The sequence below is a fragment of the Sceloporus undulatus genome, chromosome 3 (assembly GCF_019175285.1).
Source record: "Sceloporus undulatus isolate JIND9_A2432 ecotype Alabama chromosome 3, SceUnd_v1.1, whole genome shotgun sequence".
Classification (NCBI taxonomy): Eukaryota; Metazoa; Chordata; class Lepidosauria; order Squamata; family Phrynosomatidae; genus Sceloporus; species Sceloporus undulatus.
Genome location: NC_056524.1, coordinates 250707121 through 250726474, shown reverse-complemented (window position 1 = coordinate 250726474; position 19354 = coordinate 250707121). Strand labels below are relative to the sequence as shown.

The following is a 19354-nucleotide window of genomic DNA, read 5'->3' as shown; positions in this document are numbered from 1 at the left end:
TTTTAAGGATATGAATGAACCAGCCAATTTTGTTAATGGTGCAATTGATGGCTGTGGGGACTCTGAGCTAAATCACCCTCCATATATGATAGGTAAGTGCTATTAAACATTATTTTAAGAATATTGTTTTTCTAAAAGATGTTTATTGGCATGGGAGCAGGTTAGTCTCATCAGCTGTCCATAATTCTGGTTTGAGTCAAATATACTCTAAGGTTGCATCTGCAATACAGAAATAATCCAGGTTGACACCACTGCAATGGGTCAATGGGGCAAAACAGACAGGCAAAATAAAGTGATTTCCAGCAGCTTTTAAGGTGGGGCATTTATATAATGCATGCCTCCAAAGTGGGTAGAAACCAAAATGAAGCTACACTCTGCAGCCAAAAACCAGAGCAAAAAGAAGCCAGGATACTCCAGTTTAGCCCACAAAATGCTCATCCTTGTGCCTGCATATAAACAGCCCAGCACCAGTGCAGGGCTGTGGCAAAGCAAAACAATGAAAATGCAACAACTCTAGTGGATGTAATTACAATATACACAAACCAGAATGTCCCCCAGGGGGGCATGGGTGAAGTGGGCATGTATACATGAGGGACCTCCATGATTGTGCCAATATATCACTCAACACACTGATGTGTCAATGCTTTGTGCCAGTAAACAGATAATTTTGGATGGCCATTGAATGGAATGGCATCTGGGTGGGATGTGCGAGGTAATTGGAAGTCTCAGGTTGTGTGTTTGTGCGATGGTGTGCATTCATGGTGGGGTGGTGACAAAAAGAAATTACTCAGTGGTGTGGCTTGATGATGCACCATGCAGGCTGCCCATGGTATTTAGCCTGCCTTGGGAGCTGGCTATGTGGACAGTGGGGTTTCAACCTACTTTTGGAAAAAGCAGGATTGAGCCACTTTTTCTTGCCCATCTGCTCCAGCCCAATGCTATACAATTCTAGGTAGTTTGTTGTGACACCACAGTTCTCTGACAGAGAAATGTCTTAGAAAACTACAATTACAATATTCCATAGCATTAAGCCATGGCAGTTAAAACGACATCAACTTGTATGATTTCTGCAGTGCAGATGCAGCCTTAAAAATAGACTTTTCACTTGAAATCTGGAAGACTGAATGAAGGAGCCCTGGTGGCACAGTGGTTAAATGCCTGTACTGCAGCCACTCACTTAAAACCATAAGGTTGGGAGTTCAATACCAGCAAAAGGGCTCACAGCAGGTCCGTAGCTAGGCCTTTAGGGCCCTGGGGCAGAAAGTACATTTGGGGCCCCTATATTTTTTTTATCCTGAGTCCTAACCGGAGCCACGGGCGCCATCTTGGCACACCGCTATTTACATGGGCACGTGTCGATGACATGGCTCATGCGCCATGTCCAAAGGTGCAGCGCACGAGGGACGTCACAGCACCTCACCAGAGTGCTTATGCTGCCTCTGTTGCAGTGGATAAAGGAGACGTATGTCGTGGCTCAGTTGTCATAATTTTCTACCACCAAACTGGGACAAAATGGTAGAAAAAATGTAGTATAAAATTTACCCCAAAATGTAGGACAAGATTTACCCCAAAATATAGGTCATTTAAGAAAAATGGAGGACATAACCAACTAAAATCCAAAAACATTTTTTTTTAATAAAGTATATAAATGCTTATATTGTGGAGATCTTGTTGCACCTCTGAGACTAAATGCATCTGAGGAAGCAGACTTTAGAAAGCTCATGCTGCCAACTTCTTCTTTCAGTTAATAATAATTTAAGAATTCAAAGACATAGAGATTTTGGAGCACCTCTGGGACTAAATGCATCTGAGCAAGTGTGGCAGGAGGCAGAGGTGGAGGAGAACCAAGGTTCAATCGCTTCTTTGGGCATAAAAAAACTCACTGAGTTGTCACACTCTCTCAGCCTTAAGGGAAGGTGAAGAGAAATTCCCTCTGAACAAATCTTCAAGAAACCTTGGGGCAAGTCACACTCCCTAAGCCTCAGAGGATGGCAAAGTCAAACCCTCTCTGAACAAACCTCCCAAGAAACCTCTTGAAGGCGCACACTCGCACACACCCAAGTCACCAAAGTCACAAACCCAACAAACAAAAAACCACAAAACAAACACCACCCTCAAAACAAACTCTCTGACAAAGCAAGAAACACCCACTAGCTGTAAATCACACACTCTCAGCCTCAGGAAACACTGGCAAAGGCCAACTCTGAACAAACCAGGTGTTTTGAAATTCCTCCTGGGTGAAATGTAGGACATGTCCTGGATAAAGGATGCCTTCTGGTCACCCTGCTAAATGGAGGACATTTTGACATTGCTCCTGGCAGGGCTGAATGTAGGCCGTGTCCTGGTAAGGAGGACATGTGTCATCCTACCAAAATGGAAGACATTTTGACATTCCTCCTGGCCGAAAGTTGAACATAGGCATGTCCTCGAAAAGAGGACATCCGCTCATCTTACAAAAAATGAGGATGTTTTGAAATTCCTTCTGGGTAGAAGTCTGAAATGTAGGATGTGTCCTATAAAAGGAGCCAGAAAAGAGTTAAGCTTTGAGCTCTGGCGCCCACAAACTAGGGTTGCCATAGCACGCCCCCCGTGACCAGCACGGTTTTGGGGGGCCCCTCCCGGTCACGGTCCGGTTTGGGCCCCCCCCCGTGCCTGGTCCCCTGTTTGGGGCCCGCTCCGGCCATTGCGCTGCCGCTAATGCGGCTGATGCGCGCCAACCCACCTCCTCCTCCCAGCTCGCCTTCCTCGCCTCCAAGGCGAGGGCTTGAACACTGCCCAGCCCAGGCCTTAGTAGGGGTCAGTGGCAGGTGTGGCGCGCGCGAGCGGGGGAAGTGAGGCAGGGAAAGCGAGGCCCCATTCCTTCCCTGGCTTCCTCCCTGGCCACGGAGAAAGCCAGGCAGAGGTTTGGGGCTTCGCTTCAGCGAGGCCCCATTCCCTTCCCTGGCTTCCTCCGTCGCGGCGGAGAAAGCCAGGCAGGTTTGGGGCTTCCTTCAGCGAGGCCCCACTCCCTCCCTGGCTTCTCCGTCCCGGCGGAGAAGCCGGCAGAGGTTGGGGCTTCCTTCAGCGAGGCCCCATCCCTCCCTGGCTTCCGTCGCGGCGGAGAAAGCAGAAGGGGAAGCGTTTCATTTTCCTATCCGTCTGCCTCCTCTACTCCTCCTTTTTAACCGAAGGCGGGGGACGCTACGGCGACCCGTGGAAGACGACAGACTCAGGCCGCGATGCGCATATCGGTCGTCTTCGCCTCCTTGCTTTTAGTCCTTCTTCTTTTCTCAGCTCTCTCAGTCCCTTCTTATCTCTACTTATCTCTTGACGCTAATTCTTCTTGCTCCGTCTCTTCCCCTTCCCCTTTTTTTCCTTTCTTCTCCTCACCCTTTCTCGTCCTTCTTCCCTCTCTCCCTTCTTTTTCTTCCTCTCTACTTCCTCCTCTTCTTCCTCTCCTTCTTCTCCTCTTCCTCCTCCTCTGCCTTTTCCACCTTCCTCCTCTTCAATGCCCAAATGTGCTGTTTGGAATGGGGGAGGCAGGTTGGCCAGAAAGGGAAGTCCATTTCTGCCATTGTCTAGGAACAATGTCAAAATGTCCTCCATTTGATCATGCCTAAGAAACATGCATTTATATTACACTTTTAAAAAAGCACCTTTTTTTGCGTGTCCTCCATTTTTTAAAAAATGTCCTACATTTGAAAATTTTGTCCTACTTTTGTCCTACATTTGTCCCAGTTTCGGGTCCAGAATTATGGCAACCCTACCCACAACATATGTCAACTCCCAGAGTTCCATAGCTTGAGCCAGAAAAACACTCAAGCCTTGATATCAGGGCCCACAACATGCTCCAGCTCCCAGAATTCCATAGCCTTGAGCCAGAAATCACTCAAGCCTTGATATCAGGGCCCCACAACATGCTCCAGCTCCCAGAGTTCCATAGCCTTGAGCCAGAAAACACTCAAACCTTGATATCTGGGCCCCACAACATGCTCCAACTCCCAGAATTCCTAGCTTGAGCCAGAAAAACACTCAAGCCTTGATATCTGGGCCCACAACATGCTCCAACTCCCCGAGTTCCATAGCTTTGAGCCAGAAAAACACTCAAGCCTTGTATCTGGGCCCCACAACATGCTCCAACTCCCAGAGTTCCATAGCTTTGAGCCAGAAAAACACTCAAGCCTTGATATCTGGGCCCCACAACATGCTCCAGCTCCCAGAGTTCCCATAGCCTTGAGCCAGAAAAAACACTCAAACCTTGATATCTGGGCCCCACAGCATGCTCCAACTCCCAGAATTCCATAGATTTGAGCCAGAAAAACACTGAAGCCTTGAGATCTGGGCCCCACAACATGCTCCAGCTCCCAGAGTTCCATAGCTTTGAGCCAGAAAAACACTCAAGCCTTGATATCTGGGCCCACAACATGCTCCAACTCCCAGAGTTCCATAGCTTTGGCCAGAAAAACACTCACCCTGATATCTGGGCCCACAGCATCGCTCCAACTCCCAGAGTTCCATACTGTGGCCAGAAAAAGAGTTAAAGCGCTGCCAAAACCCAGTTATTTCTCCATGTGGATGCGACGATGAAGCCTCTCGTCCCTCCCTCTCCTCCAGAGCTCCCTTTGCTAGCCTGGCACCTCCCCTTGGCCCCCCATGGCCGCGACTCAAGTCTTCCTGAATCCCTTGGGAGAGAGGGCTGGCGGGCCATGCAGGAGGCAGAAAGAGATTGACGAGGTGAGGGGGGCGGTGCGGGGCCCCCTTTGACTGGGGGCCCCCGGGCCTTGCCCCACCTGCCCTCCCCTAGCTACGGCCCTGGGCTCAACTTGATCAGGCTTGCATCCTTCTGAGGTCAATGAGTACCCAGATTGTTGGGGGGCAAATTAGCTTACAGTTGTAAACAACTTAGACACTGCTAGTTCGGTATGAAACGGTATATAAATGAAGCTGTTTGTTGTTTGTTTGAATATTAATAGTGTTGAAAGGGGTAGAACAAAAGTAACAAGTGGTGGGCAGATTTGGGGGTTATTTAGCCCTTATGATGTTGTATCTCCTGTGGATCAAAATGAACTGCATCAGTGCAGCTGCCTCTAATAGCTTTTAAAAAAACATTAAAAAATCAGCAAGAAAGCACTGTGGCAGCTACAATGAACAGATCATTTTGGAAACTTAAGGTGAATTTCTTCTCCTCACAAACTGCATAAATGTTTCCCATGCATTGTCTGCAAACAGGGCAGTGAAATTGGGGTTCTCAAATCAGACAAGTTGAATAGCTGGAAGCACTGTCAAAACTTTGTCCAAAGAAAGTAGGAACTGATTTTATCATAGTCTCCAACTGTCCTAATTTGACAGAGTCAATTTCAGTGAATTCTCTCATCCAACTTGTTCAGGTGCTTTCAGACTGTCCCAGCTTCTTTCTCTTCCTCCCACTTTCCCTCTTTGCTTTTGTCTTTCTTCAGTTGTGGCAAACTGAGTTTGTAGTACAAAAGGAGCAGAGACCTGGCCAGCCAAACACATTTCATTTCCTGAGGTAGAGAAACAAATAAGCTCTCACTTAAACCAAAATGCAGAGTACTTTTATTTGATCAGTATTTAAGAAATGCTGAATGTAAACATTGGTTTCAAAATATTTTAATTTTCTTTTCTTTTTTCTTTTTTGTGCATTACTTTGAGATCCCAAATGTGCAGAAAAGTGATGAATCAGAGCAAATAATAAATAATTATTTGAAAATGTTATGTTTGACACACAAGCCAGGAAATTTCATAAGCACCTGTTGAATGTACTATCTCCCATCCAGATTTTTAGTGATAAATTGCAATTAAGTCATGTGTGTATTGATTACAACAGCTCCATTGGCTGCCAGTCTGTTTCCAGGCACAATTCAAAGTGCTGGTTTTGACCTATAAATCCCAATATGGCTTTATAGGGTCCAGGCTATTTGAAGAATCATATCTCCCTGTATGAGCCCACCAGAGTACTGAAATTATCTGGAGAGGCTCTTCTCCCAGTCCCACCACCCTCTCAGGTATGTTTGGTGGAACAAGAGAGAGGGCCTTCTCAGTGGCTGCTCCCAAGCTTTGGAACTCTCTCCCTAGAAAGGCCAGGATGGCATCATCCTTATTATCCTTCCAATGCCAGATAAAGACATTCCTGTGCAGGCAGGCCTATTAAGCTGAGAAGGACTGGGTTTTTAATGCTGGGTTATTAAAATTTTAATGCTTTATATTTTAATATATTATATTTTAATTTATAACCTTTTAATCTTTAAAATTATTTAATTTTTAATAATATATATTTATGTATTTTAATATTTTGTATTGTTTTTAGATTGTATTGTTTTATACTTATTCACTGCCTTGAGTCCCTATATTGGGAGAAAGGTGGGATATAATAATAATAATAATAATAATAATAATAATAATAATAATAATAATCTTGAATTAAAATATTTATGCTTCTGTTATTTTTTTAAAAGTTCTGCTTCCAAAAGTAAAACAAAATGATACTCCTATTTCAACTTAACCTTGTAAATTGGTATTGTATTAAATGTAAAAGATGGGTTATGTTATATCTCCATACATTTCTATTTTATCTTGATCAGGTATTGTGGGAAAGGAAGTTGGATTGCCTAGCAAAACTATATGCATGCAGAGTCAACAATTCCTGCCTGATGGAACTCCACTTCGACATTATGATGTCCATAATCTGTATGGCTGGTCTCAAGCTAAACCCACATATGAGTAAGAAATAATTTTTCTTTCTAGCAGTTTCAATTTTCTTGTACAGTATAGCCATTTGTATAACATAGATATAAAAATATATTGGTGTTAGTCTGTAAAATCAGTATAGAAACACATCTTGTAGTACCTTTGAGACTAACTGAAAAAAAGAAATTTGCGGCACAAACTTTCATAGACTTAAGTGTACTTCCTCAGATGCATCTGAGGAAGAAGATGAACAAGCAGACTTAAGATGAAGCAGACTCACGTCTACGAAAGCTCATGTTGCCAACTTCTTTCTTTCAGATAGGTCCAAAACACACTGTAGAAATAATTCACTGTGAGACTGTTTTAACTGCCCTGGTCAATGCGAGGGAATCCTGGGAATTGTAGTTTATTGTGACACCAGAGCTTCAGGGGCATGCATCATCTGCATGCCACCCCCCCCCCCCCCCCCCCCGAAGTAACCAGAAGCCACCATTTTGGACCATGTGTTTCAGGCTAAAATGACCTTAGTTTACCGATATGTCTTTATTCGGAATGAGTGAGGAAAAGTCTCTAATTTGCTACATAATGATAGAACATGCCAGTAGTACAGATGGATATAACCCTGTCATTCTCTTTGGAAATTGTAACTATTTGCCATGAAGCTGCCTTCAACTTGTGGTAACCCTTGAATGACAGACCTCCAAGAACCCTGGTCACCAACAGCTCTGCTTGAGTCCTGTAAACTCAGAGTCATGGATTTGTTCAGTGGCTCTCAAATAGTGGGATGGGGGCACAAGAATTGCTCAAGGGGGGTTGCAGGACCTGGAGGCTCTGATCCCTTCTCTTCCTCTTCCCAAACATTTTATGTGTATAATTTACACATGCATTGAATTAAATATTGAATTTAATATTCTTATTAATATACTGCATCAAAAAAGGGGTCAATGTCTAAAGGGAGGTACCTAGGATAAAAAGTTTGAGTACCATTGGTTTCATTGATTGAACCTATCCACTTGTACTGTGAGCTTTTTTCCTGCTGCCTTCCACTTTACCAAGCATTATTGTCTTTTCCAGTGAGTCATGTCTTATGTGGTGTTTAATATGGGAACACATGGTATGATCTGGACAAAATAAAAAGATGATGGAAGGAATACACTGAAGAGCTATATAATAAAAGATATGAAACAATAATTCAAAAATATACCAAATAAATTAGTTAATTTCCCATGACTAGTGTTGTATTCAGAGATAAATTTACCCCTGCAACCTTCATTTCATTTCCCATCTCCCTCAGATTTAATTACAGTGAGAATGGCATCCAGGAATTCCCTTTCATAGTCGCAAATACTATATCAGTAATGACTGTGCATGCATAGTGTATTTAGAAATGGTTTATCAAGAAATTCAGTAGAGACAAATGCAACATTCTTCATCTAGGCCACAACAAAAAATAAACATACAGGTATAGGATGGGAGAATGCACGTCTCAGCAGTACGCCATCTAGAAAGGATTTTGGGGTTACTGATATCTTCAAATACGGGAAACATATCCAAGGGTAGCCATGCTGGCCATTCAGCAAAATACAACAAACTCCAAAATCCACTAAAGAGGGATACCTTTATTAGACAACCTTTATTTATTTATTTTTTTAAAAAAACATATTTTGCATGAGCTTTCAAATCAGTGGAGCTTTGAAACTTTACACAATGTATTTTGTGCATTTCAGTTGGCCTATAAAGGCATCAGTCTTTTCTAGATTTTTAATTTTGTTGGATTTTTCTGAATGGGCAAGACATCTACCCTTGAATTTGTGTCAAAGATTTAGGTATGGAGAACAAAATGTATGATGAAAGATTGAAAGACTTGGGCATGAGGAGTGGAGAGGCCTGTTTTCTGTTGCTCTTGAGATCTAATGGTCTGAAGTTACAGGAGGGTAGATTTTGACTGAGCATTAGAAGGAACATCTTGTTAGTTCTTGTAAGAGTAGTTCTGCAAGGGGATAAATTGCCTCGATCAATGGTGGGATCTCCTCTGGATGTCTTCAAAAAGAGGCTGAACAGCTATTTGCTGGGTATGTTTTAGCTGGAGATCGTACACAGAACAGGGGGGGCAATGAAGCCCCTTCCAGCTCTGTGATTTTATGGGGACATTTACTTTTCCAGCTTCATTAGCTTTTCGAGCACTAAGCTTCACTGACTTGTTTTTAAGTAAGTATATTAGAACAAAACATTAAGAGACCTAGCTGAGATAAATTATTTGTACACATATTCTAATGGCCTTATCTATTAAAAAATATGTTGGGTGAGCTTAATTGCTGACCTGCTTTGTGAAACAAAATGGGTGGCTGTAATGTGATTAAATATCATTGTTAATTGCATGCCACCAAATGCTGCCTTGTGCCATTGCAGTCAACATGTTGAGCCTATGAGAAGAAGTCATCCTATGAGATATCTGCCAGGGCCATCTCATGACTGTTCTGTGTGATTCAGATGGAGAAAGTTCCACTCTGACTTTAATGAAGAGTGTGTTGCTATATATTGATGGCATGAAACAGTATTCCCCATTTTGACAATACATTAAGAGTGTAGCATAAGAAATTAAAGAAATAACCCCTTGTTCCAAGTGTAGTATGTGATGGACTACTTTAATTAAAAAGCTTGTACTGTTTGGCTAGGGTTCTATGTGAGAATATGCAGACTGATTGCTTTAAACTAAGTGTTCTGTATATTCATTCCTAAATTAATAACCTTAACAATTCACTTCAAAAAAGAAAGTTAAATAGGAACAAGAAGATGTGTATTATGTAAAGAAAATAGCCAAAACCTCTCTCTGATTTATTTCTACTGTATCAAAGCAGCTAAATTACATGCTTATTCCTTATTGATTTACATCCTATTTTAGATAATGTCCGATCTAATGATAATATATCTCAGTTGTGTTCTTTCCAATTCAATGATCAAACAAAGTGCAGCATTCCGCCCCCCCTCCTAAGGGCTACAATGACCTTAAAGCCCTTGGTAAGATTGATATTACCAGGAGGGGAGAGAGGGGAAAGGCCATGCTTTAAAAAAAAAACTGACTAGAAACTATATCTGGCAGCATTCCAGTTTTTCTCTGCTGTCTTTCAAGGTACCAACAGAAATGCTGACAAGACAGAATAGATTTTCAAATTCTTCCTGGGTCAGCCAGATCAAGTATGATTTGAACACTGTCAGAAGGCAGTAATTCTGTATTCTATGTAATAATATCTTGGATCTGGAAAATGGAGAATAAAACGACAAAAGAGTGAAATATTCCTCTTCCCAAGTGACACTTCTGTAGATAGAAAATTTCTAAGTTTTCAGTTTTACTTTGAAAGCATTATGGAGTTCTTTTTGGAACCTACTAATCTATTGAAGGATAGTCTTCCATTTACAGGGTATAATGTAAATGGAAATATGGGTTAAAAATAAGAAAAATATTTTCCACTCCCTAATAGGAAATGTCACAGCTCAAAATATTTTTTTGCAAATTGGCTATTTAATAATATTCCATTAGAAAATGAAAAATGAAAAGAAAAACCCTTTCCCTCCTTCATATGGTCAATTCATATATTGCTTTGAGTAGACTAACGATAACTGAATTTAGTCCCACTGACATTAGTGGAACAAATTAGCATACTCATCTCCCATTGATTTCAGTGGGATCAAAGTTCAGTTAAACTAGCATGCATTTAGTCCTATATATGTTTACAAATATGCATTTTCATTATAAATATGCAGTGTTATTTTTCTATTGCAAAGAGAAATATGAGTTAAGCTTCCTTTTTTCACATGCACTCTATCAGGGAGTCTGAACAGATAACTTTTAATTTAAATGTCAGTTGTTTTTTTCCCGAGTTTCCATCTGGTGTTCTTTCCATTTTTAGTGCTCTTCACAGTGTCACTGGAGAACGTGGCATTGTCATTACTCGTTCATCCTATCCTTCGAGTGGCAAATGGACAGGGCATTGGCTTGGTGATAACTTCTCATTGTGGGATCAACTTTACAAATCTATAATAGGTATGCGAAATTAAATTGGACATGATTGGTATATTTTATTTTTTTCAAAAAATATTTATAGAATCATAGAGTTGGAAGAGACCACAAGGGCCATCCAGTCCAACCCCCTGCCATGCCATTTTATAATGTGAGTCTTACTATTTGTGCATGAAGGAACAGGCTTTTATTCTTATATAATTAATACTATGATGTTGTTCATGCAATTTGATAAACCATTTTGGAGTGGAGACTTTAAATACAAACAGATGGCTGTAAAAAAAAAAAAAGCAAAAACTTTCCTAGAGATCCTATCATAATATAATTAATGTCCACAAACAGATTTTGGATGAGATTCTACACTGAAGCAGAACTTTACTCTTGGAGTTCTACATCTTTCCCTTGGTAGTTGCTACCTGTTACCAGTGTGAATAACATTCAGTGATGCTTCAGCTACATTTTTACATCACATATACCCTATCAATGTAGACACTGTGTCATGATCCTAATGAATATATTTTATGAAAGGTTCCTTACACAAACAATTACTGTGTATAGCAAATATACTTACATTTTGCCTTATTATTATCAACATCTTGCCCATTCATGTTGCACCTCTTATAAAATATGCCCACAACTGAAATGGGGTCATTGACAAATTATGTTCTTTGGGGGAAATTAGAATGTGAATGTTACAAATCACAAGCAAGTGTCAGAACCCTAGATTGGCTCCTTAGTTAAGGAAATGTAACTAAGTAATATCTCCTGTCTCTCCACCCCTGCCCTTCCCCAGTCCATATTAAGAGCCACTGGATCAGGTGAAGGAGGTCTATTCAGCTTCTGATCAGGAAGGATGTCACTTACACATCCCTTTTACCAATGAGGAAGCCTGCAACAATAAAAAGCAGGGCCCATATCACATGTCCTCATTACATGTTTACTCACTGGCAGGAAAGGATGTAAAAATGTTCTTCTTGCGCCCCAATCTAATCTAGTCATTGGCTCTTAAGGTAAACTGGGGGCTATGTAAGATTAGTGAATACAGAGCAGGTATGGATCCATATCTGTGGGTTATGAATTTGTCCTTGCAGTACTGACTCCCAGTGAATATATCTACCTCTAGCAAGTTATCCTTTGTGGGAAAGTAATGAATAGAGTTACAAAGTAATATTATAAAAATGAAGTTATTCTGTTCATCAAACTAGTAGTAGTGTATAGGTTAGGGACACAAAATGTTAGTTATGCTCAGTCCAAAACACCAGTCCAGAAATTAATATATTTGAATCTAGGTGACATTTTATTTTCTGATGATTTTTTAAAATTTAGTGATTTTTAAAATATTTGAGTGAAAGAAACTCGAGGCTTAAAATTACAATGTGGGAGAAAGTGAAATGGACATATTTTTCCATCCCTACTCTGCATATAAAATGTACTACATAAACATTATGTCCATTTTCATTTCAAAAGGACCTGTTTACTGTTTTGGCACCATGCTACCATTTATTAACAATTTGCCCCATTCCTACTGTGTGAAATCCTTGTAGGCAGAGCTGATGGAGAATGGATTTTGCAGTTTCCTTTATGAAAAATGCAACTTCTCATTTTTTTTAAAATTGACCCTTTAGTTGTCTAAGATGCTGTTTATAAGTCTATATGTAAGAGACTTGAGGGAAGACATAACCCAAATGTTTGACAAGTTGTTGTTAAACTGAAGAAGGAAGCATTTGATAAAGTGATATTACTTTTCTTACAGGCATGATGGAATTTAGCCTCTTTGGAATATCATACGTAAGTCTGAGTCAATCCATTACCATTCCTGTCATTGTTTAATGACTCAGATAATAAGAGGATAATAATTAATATTTGGTTATTTTTAATATGTTCAGACTGGTGCAGATATCTGTGGCTTCAACTATGATACAGATTATGAAATGTGTGCCCGCTGGACACTACTGGGTGCCTTTTACCCATATTCCAGAAACCACAATGGCTTAGGATATAGGGTAGGTTTAACTTTAAATGTTCTATTTATTTATTTTTCTTTTCTTTGTGAAAATATCTTTGCAATAACTCTGATTGATGTTTCAGTAATAACCTATCTTGATTACTACAGTTTTCTTGCACTTTTTCTTGGAAAATTTTGGATTTGAGATTGCCTCTCAAGTGCCCTCTTGAAGGCTTCGAAGGAGGCAATAAGATGGATCTCTTCCGGGAGACTATTCCATAAGTTCAGAGCAGCCGCACTGAATAATAATAAATAATAAAATATATCCCTCCTCTTCCGTTTGGGGATCGAGGCGGGTAACAACAGTGTTTGATCAGGTTTTGGAAAAGCGGGATACAAATAAACTATACTATTATATTATTATTATGATACAAAATATAAAAACAATAAAACCCACAAAATCCTGACCCAAACCTCCCTCCCAAACAATAAAATTAACATAAAACATGATTAAAATATATAACAATACAATACACCATTACAAGATTATTCTATAATCCGCGAATGACGAGGAGATATAGGAGGAAGGACGGATAGAATCGGTTCTAGGTGGTTATCACTCAGTGAAGGTCTGCTGGAAGATAAAGGTTTTTGTCGCTTTTTTTAAAAGCCTCCAGTGAAAGCTCTTTGGGAAGTCATTACAAATCTGGTTGGTTGATGTTCTAATAGATTCTTCCCAGTTGTTCTGAGAGTGCGGGGTGGATTATGTAGGGAGAGACATTCCCACAAGTAACTCAGACCCAAGCCATGTAGGGCTTTATGTTAGTGCCTCACAAAACTATATATTTCAGGATTCTATAGCCTGGAGTCATGAAAGTTAGGATGGAGTCATGACATGGTGTCAGATTGTTGTAATTAGGCAGTGCAGATGCACCCTTAGTGAAGAATTATATCCCTAACATGGAGAGGCTTTATTTGCCATAAAATATAAAGCTGCAAAGAATTTCTCCCACCCCCATATGGTCCCACATAGCTTTGCTTTTATTTTAAGTGGGGTGGAATAGTTCTGGTATAGCTAGTATGTTTTTAATATATTATTTTAAACTACCTGCTTAATATAATTCAGGGCTACTGTAGAAATTATCTGAAGTTCTAAAAGTTATATTGATTTTTCTTTTTCTTTTTAAAGAGGCAAGAACCTGTAGCATTTGATGAAAAATTTCAAGAAATATCCAGAAATGTGCTCAATACCAGATATACTTTGCTTCCCTACCTTTATACACTGTTGTATGAATCACATGCTCATGGTAACACAGTTGTGCGCCCATTACTCCACGAGTAAGTATTAAATATTCTAGCAAAGTTGTTCGACAAAAGAACTCTCTACTTAGTATTCTGTTATCCCGAAATAATCCTGTTGTCATTGCTAAAACAAACTTTTCTTATTTTTTAAAAAAAAAACCTAAAAGAAGATTAAATATACATTTGCAAATACATACTTAATACGTGTATGATACAATACTTGCATGCAGCAGCTAGAACTACTAATGCCTAAACCTCCTAAATGATTATGTAATTACATCCCCCTCCCAGCTTCTGTCCTTTCTTTTGCTCCTAAGCATTAAAGAATGGACTTGGTCTATACCTACTTTTAGGTACTGGTCTTAGAAACTCTCCTTGAGGTTGTTATGTGCTGTCAAGTTGATTTTTACTTATGGCAACCTGATGAATGAGAGACCTCCAAGTGAGCCTGTTATTAAGAGCCCTGCTGAAAACTGATGGCCATGACTTCGTTTTTAAAGTTAATTCATCTGTAATGTTCCTCTTTTCCTTCTGCATTAGGATCATTTTATTTTTGTTGAATTGTACTGTGTATTAATTTTATATTATATTCCATTTTCTAGAATGTGCACCACTGGCAGGCCCATTTTATTTTATTTTATTATTTTATGTACACGCTGTCTAAACCTACAACACTTTATGAATAAAGTTTAATAATAATAATAATAATAATAATAATAATAATAATAATAATTTAATAACATTTATAGTGAGAAATATTTTTTTGTATGATATAACAATATAATAGCCTCAGTTCACTCAATTTACTCTGGGTTTTAATGGGAATTCAGGCATAATTTGCTCTCAGATCCCTTTATAAAGTCCTCCCTTCCTTTACGTAGGGGATCCATTCTGGACACACACACACACACACACACACCGCATAAAGGGAATTACGTGTATGCTCAAGCCCCATTTAAATGAATGGGGCTTGTGCACACGGTGGCCTGGCGGCCCAGCGGCACATGTGCACCACGGGCACATGTGCCATTACCCCTTATGGGGCATGCCACCCCTTTTCCCAGCTTGGCTTTCAGCCTATGCTGAAAGCTGCTTAAGTTGCACCCGCCTCATATGTATGTCTTTCTGGCAGTCTATGGGATCCATATAATTCTCCTCCAGTACATATCAGATGAGCTGATATTCTTGTCAGCTTTCTTTATTGTCCAGTTTTAAAAATAAAATGTAGAAATCAGAAATAATGTATCATGGAAAATTCTGATATTTATATTCAGTGATATTTTTACACTGCATGATTTAGTCTAGTTACTTCATAGCTGCACCTCGAGTTCTTAGTCTTCTGATTTCTTGTCTACATTTTCCATTTTTGATGACTGAGCCAAGGTATACTAATAGCATTGGTATCTACTTTATCAGCTTAATAGTTATGTGAATTTTCTGTGCTCATTATTTTTGTCTTTTTAGGATTCAGTTATAAATCTGTCTTCGCATTTTCTTTGGCATAGAATCATAGTATGATGGAATCACAAAGTTGGAAAGGGCCTTATGGGCCATCAGGTCCAAGCCCCGGATCATTGCAGGATCTCCAGCTACAGCAACAAGTAGCTGTCTAGCCTCTTTTTGAGAGAGAGAGAGACAGACCTCATCACCAATCTAAGCAATTGGTTCCATTGTTGAACTACTCTTACTGTCAAGAAGTTAATTGTAATATTCAGTTTCTTTAACTCTCCTTGACAGTTGTTTCAAGTCCACTTTTCTCTGTAAAATGTAGTAATATGATGTCATCAGTGTATTTTAAGTTATTGAAATTTCTTCCTCCAATTCTTAGAACTCCTGCCTCTGAGTCTAATCCTACTTCGCCTTCAGTCCCCATACTGGGAGGATGGATGGATGGATGGATGGATGACAACAGCAATAATAATTTTCTTGTGGTTTTGCATATAAATTAAATAGATAGTGTGATACAATGCACCATAGTCTTGCCAATTAGAAACCTTTCCTTTCTCCATATCTGCTCTTCCCAGTGACCTCTTATTCAGAATTTAGTGTTACCAGGTATGACACATGAATGAATTTATACGTGTTATGAATGGGTAACTCACACCCTCTCAGCCCTAGAAAACCCTGTGATAAGTTGCCTTGGGGGTTACCATACTGTAAGTCAGAAATGACTTGAAGGCACACAACAGCAATAACAAATGAATGCACCTGCCTACAAGGGGTCTTGTGAGCTTAATATTTGTAGGCATCTTAGTCAAATTGGAATCAATAAACCACGTTCAGACAGAAATCTCTCAAAGGGAATTTTAGTGAACACACAACAATCAAGATATATACACTAAATGCATTGGATGGTAACTAGTACTATGGTATGTTTCATAAGTAGCAAACAGTACATACAAAATACAAATAAGTAATAGAACACAGGTGCTTTAAAATTGAGAATATTAATTTAAAATGGGGAAATCTGCAACGATAAGAAGGTTTGGAATTAAGCAATGTGAAGCTGTGGGAATGCAAGTGAAGGGAGAGCTGTTTAATAAAAGAAAGAAAGAAAAGGAACAATGCCCTAATACACACACACCAGAGAAAGAGGGATCAGTTTTAGGGAACTGCAGAATGCAGGGTATGTGCTCTTCAAATGATAGATTAGAACTAGCAAAAGTTAGCTCTTCTTTGCCCTTTTGTACCTTTCTTGTGAAAAGCTACAAAGTTACAAAGTCTAGGAAATAGGAATCTTTGGACTTTCCGTTTACATCTGAGCACATCAGCAGTCTTTTTGGCTTTTGTCTAACTATGCAATTAATCACAGAAATATTTGTCTTTGTTTTTTACTCTTCCAAGTAGCAGGTGAGAGGCTTCCAACCTGAGGGATGTCATCTTCCAGTACTATCTCTTGCTTCATTTTAGATTGCCTCATTGTAGGGAGTAAAATACATTCAGAATTAATTTTTTGTACAACTCCTCAGTTGATTCACAGAATTGATTCACAGTGTACTGTTTTGGATAGTGTTAACAAGAGTTAGTTAACATGCCATGTTCATAGAATCATAGGATCATAGAGTTGGAAGAGACCACAAAGGCCATCCAGTCCAACCCCCCCTGCCACGAAGGAATTCACAATCAAAGCATCCCAGACAGATGGCCATCCAGCCTTTGTTTAAAGACCTTCCAAGTAAGGAGACCCCACCACACTCTGAGGGAGTGTATTCCACTGTCAAACAGCTCTTACTGTCAGGATGTTCCTCCTAATGTTGAGGTGGAATCTCTTTTCCTGGAGTTTGCATCCATTGTTCTGTGCTCTAGTCTCTGCTCCATCCTCAGTGTGATACCCCTTCAAATACTTTAAGAGAGCTATAATATCACCACTTAACTGCCTCTTCTTTAGACTAAACCAGCTCCCTAAGGCTTTCCTCATAAGGCATGGTTTCCAGACCCTTGTCTTTTATAATGAATTGTTATCATTTATAAGGGATGCCTGCCAATGTCACCTCCTATAGCATCTCTTCCAGAGTTTCTCTGTCATCCTCATCAGTAGAAGTACCTGTTCTCTTTTGCTGATGTAGTCATTATTCCCTGAAGAGGATAAATGCATCTGAGTCTGGTACTTCCATTGTGAACATTCTGCTTTTCTTGACCCTACTAGGAATTTAGCCTCCTTCTATAGTATCCCAATGGTATTATTCTCAGCCTCCCTGACATTCTCAAGTCCTCTCATCATGTTAAGCTCTGCATCTAAGAGAGAGAAGTTCTCCTTAGGGACATTTCAAGTGTGAGGGAAGCTATTGAAAACCAGAAGATGGCTCTTCTGAAAGGCATTTTTTTTAAAAAAAAAAATGGAAAGCAATTTCAGAGTTTGCTTAGCTAAATGTGACTGACAATTAAGAGGTTAATAAAGTCATGCACATTCTGAACCCAGTTAGTTTGTAATAATAGGCCATTCATGTATTGATTTTAGAGGACTCTTTCCCCATAATTTAGACCTAATGTTATCATTCTGCAGCAGAATGGAAAGCACAAGTGAAGTTTATTTCTTTTAGCTCATGCAGGGCTCTACATGTATTTCTAAATTTGCAGTGGGAAGGAGAGAATGGAGGGGGCAGTTTCCATACTATGCATTTAAAGCTATTCCTTAAGCAATTAATTTAAACATATAAGTGACAGTTATCTTCTCACAGTCTTGGCAATAAGTATGCCTCCTGATGTATAGTCAGTGAATAGTCCAGTGGACTATTCAGAGATTCCAAAGATAAAAGTAGATTTTTTTAAAAATGGCTTTAGGTCACTTTCTTTGCTACAGTCCACCCTTGTTTTACATGGGGGATCCATTCCAGACTCCCCCACGTAAAGCAAATACTGCCTATGCTTGCGCCCCATTTACATGAATGGGGCTGATGCATGCAGCAGCGCGGTGGCATGTGCCCCATTCGTCCCTATGGGACGCGCCACCCCTTCTCCCCATGTGACTTTCAGTGTATGCAAAGTAGGATAGTTTTCCCCCCCCCCAGTCATATTATCTCACTTGATAATGATCTGCTGTGTTTATTTGCAGGTTTGTAGAAGATAAGATCACATGGGACATATATGAACAGTTTCTCTGGGGACGTGCATTGCTTATTAGCCCTGCACTGCATAAAGTAAGCGCCAATATGAAGTATAAACATACATGAACAAACTTTACAAACCAAACAAGCAAACAGATCCTACAACTTTTATTATCTAACACTAACATGTCTATTAAACATTTCAGAATGTTACAGAAGTGCAAGCTTATTTTCCTGAGGCCCGATGGTATAATTATTACACAGTAAGTACAATTTCTTTCCATTTGTTTTTCACAGTGGACTTTGGTATTATTTATAGAAATGTCTTACAAAATGTTTAAAAAAGAAGATGATGTAATTAAAACATGTTGGTGAATGCGGAGATAGGTTAGATGCCATGGTATTTTATCATAGGTTTGCCACAGTGGAAAAAATTCTGGTTGTACAAATTGGATCATCGATTTCAGAATGATCCTTTCACCTATTTCAGCCCTGTGTGCTTTCTCCTTTCTGTTCCAAAAGGTTCCCTAACTTTTAAAAGTAGCAGCAGGGGAAGGTAATGGGCCTTAAGTGGATAATGGACTCAGGTTCTTTGACTTGTGTGAATGAAAGTGCTTTCTGCTGTGATACATCCACCACTGATGATAACTGTATGACCAGATTCTTCAGCACTGGAAACACAGTTGTCTCCTTCAGATAAACATAAAAAGTGTTTACAATCTTCAGAGCACACTCATACAGATACACATATGAACGCTATTGTCATGCTGTAATGTAGAGTAAAATATGCAGTATTGAAAGGGGGGCATGGAGACATGCACGATAGCATCTCCATACAACTGCAACCAGTGTCCAAGTGAA

At 39.7% G+C, this 19354-nt stretch overlaps 1 protein-coding gene across 2 annotated transcripts in view; it reads left to right on the top strand.

The window, feature by feature from the left end:
* SI (sucrase-isomaltase) overlaps nucleotides 1-19354 on the top strand; it is a 188108-nt gene that overhangs the window by 85573 nt on the left and 83181 nt on the right. Inside the window, exons 9-16 of one of the 2 annotated variants that reach the window (XM_042460607.1) lie at nucleotides 8-92; nucleotides 6579-6717; nucleotides 10593-10726; nucleotides 12456-12490; nucleotides 12589-12705; nucleotides 13837-13985; nucleotides 18502-18586; nucleotides 18700-18756. The exons of the other annotated variant lie outside the window; for it this stretch is intronic. Of the exons in view, the coding sequence (XP_042316541.1) occupies nucleotides 8-92; nucleotides 6579-6717; nucleotides 10593-10726; nucleotides 12456-12490; nucleotides 12589-12705; nucleotides 13837-13985; nucleotides 18502-18586; nucleotides 18700-18756 (801 nt within the window). The remainder of the gene's footprint in view (nucleotides 1-7; nucleotides 93-6578; nucleotides 6718-10592; nucleotides 10727-12455; nucleotides 12491-12588; nucleotides 12706-13836; nucleotides 13986-18501; nucleotides 18587-18699; nucleotides 18757-19354) is intronic. 2 annotated transcript variants of the gene reach the window in all.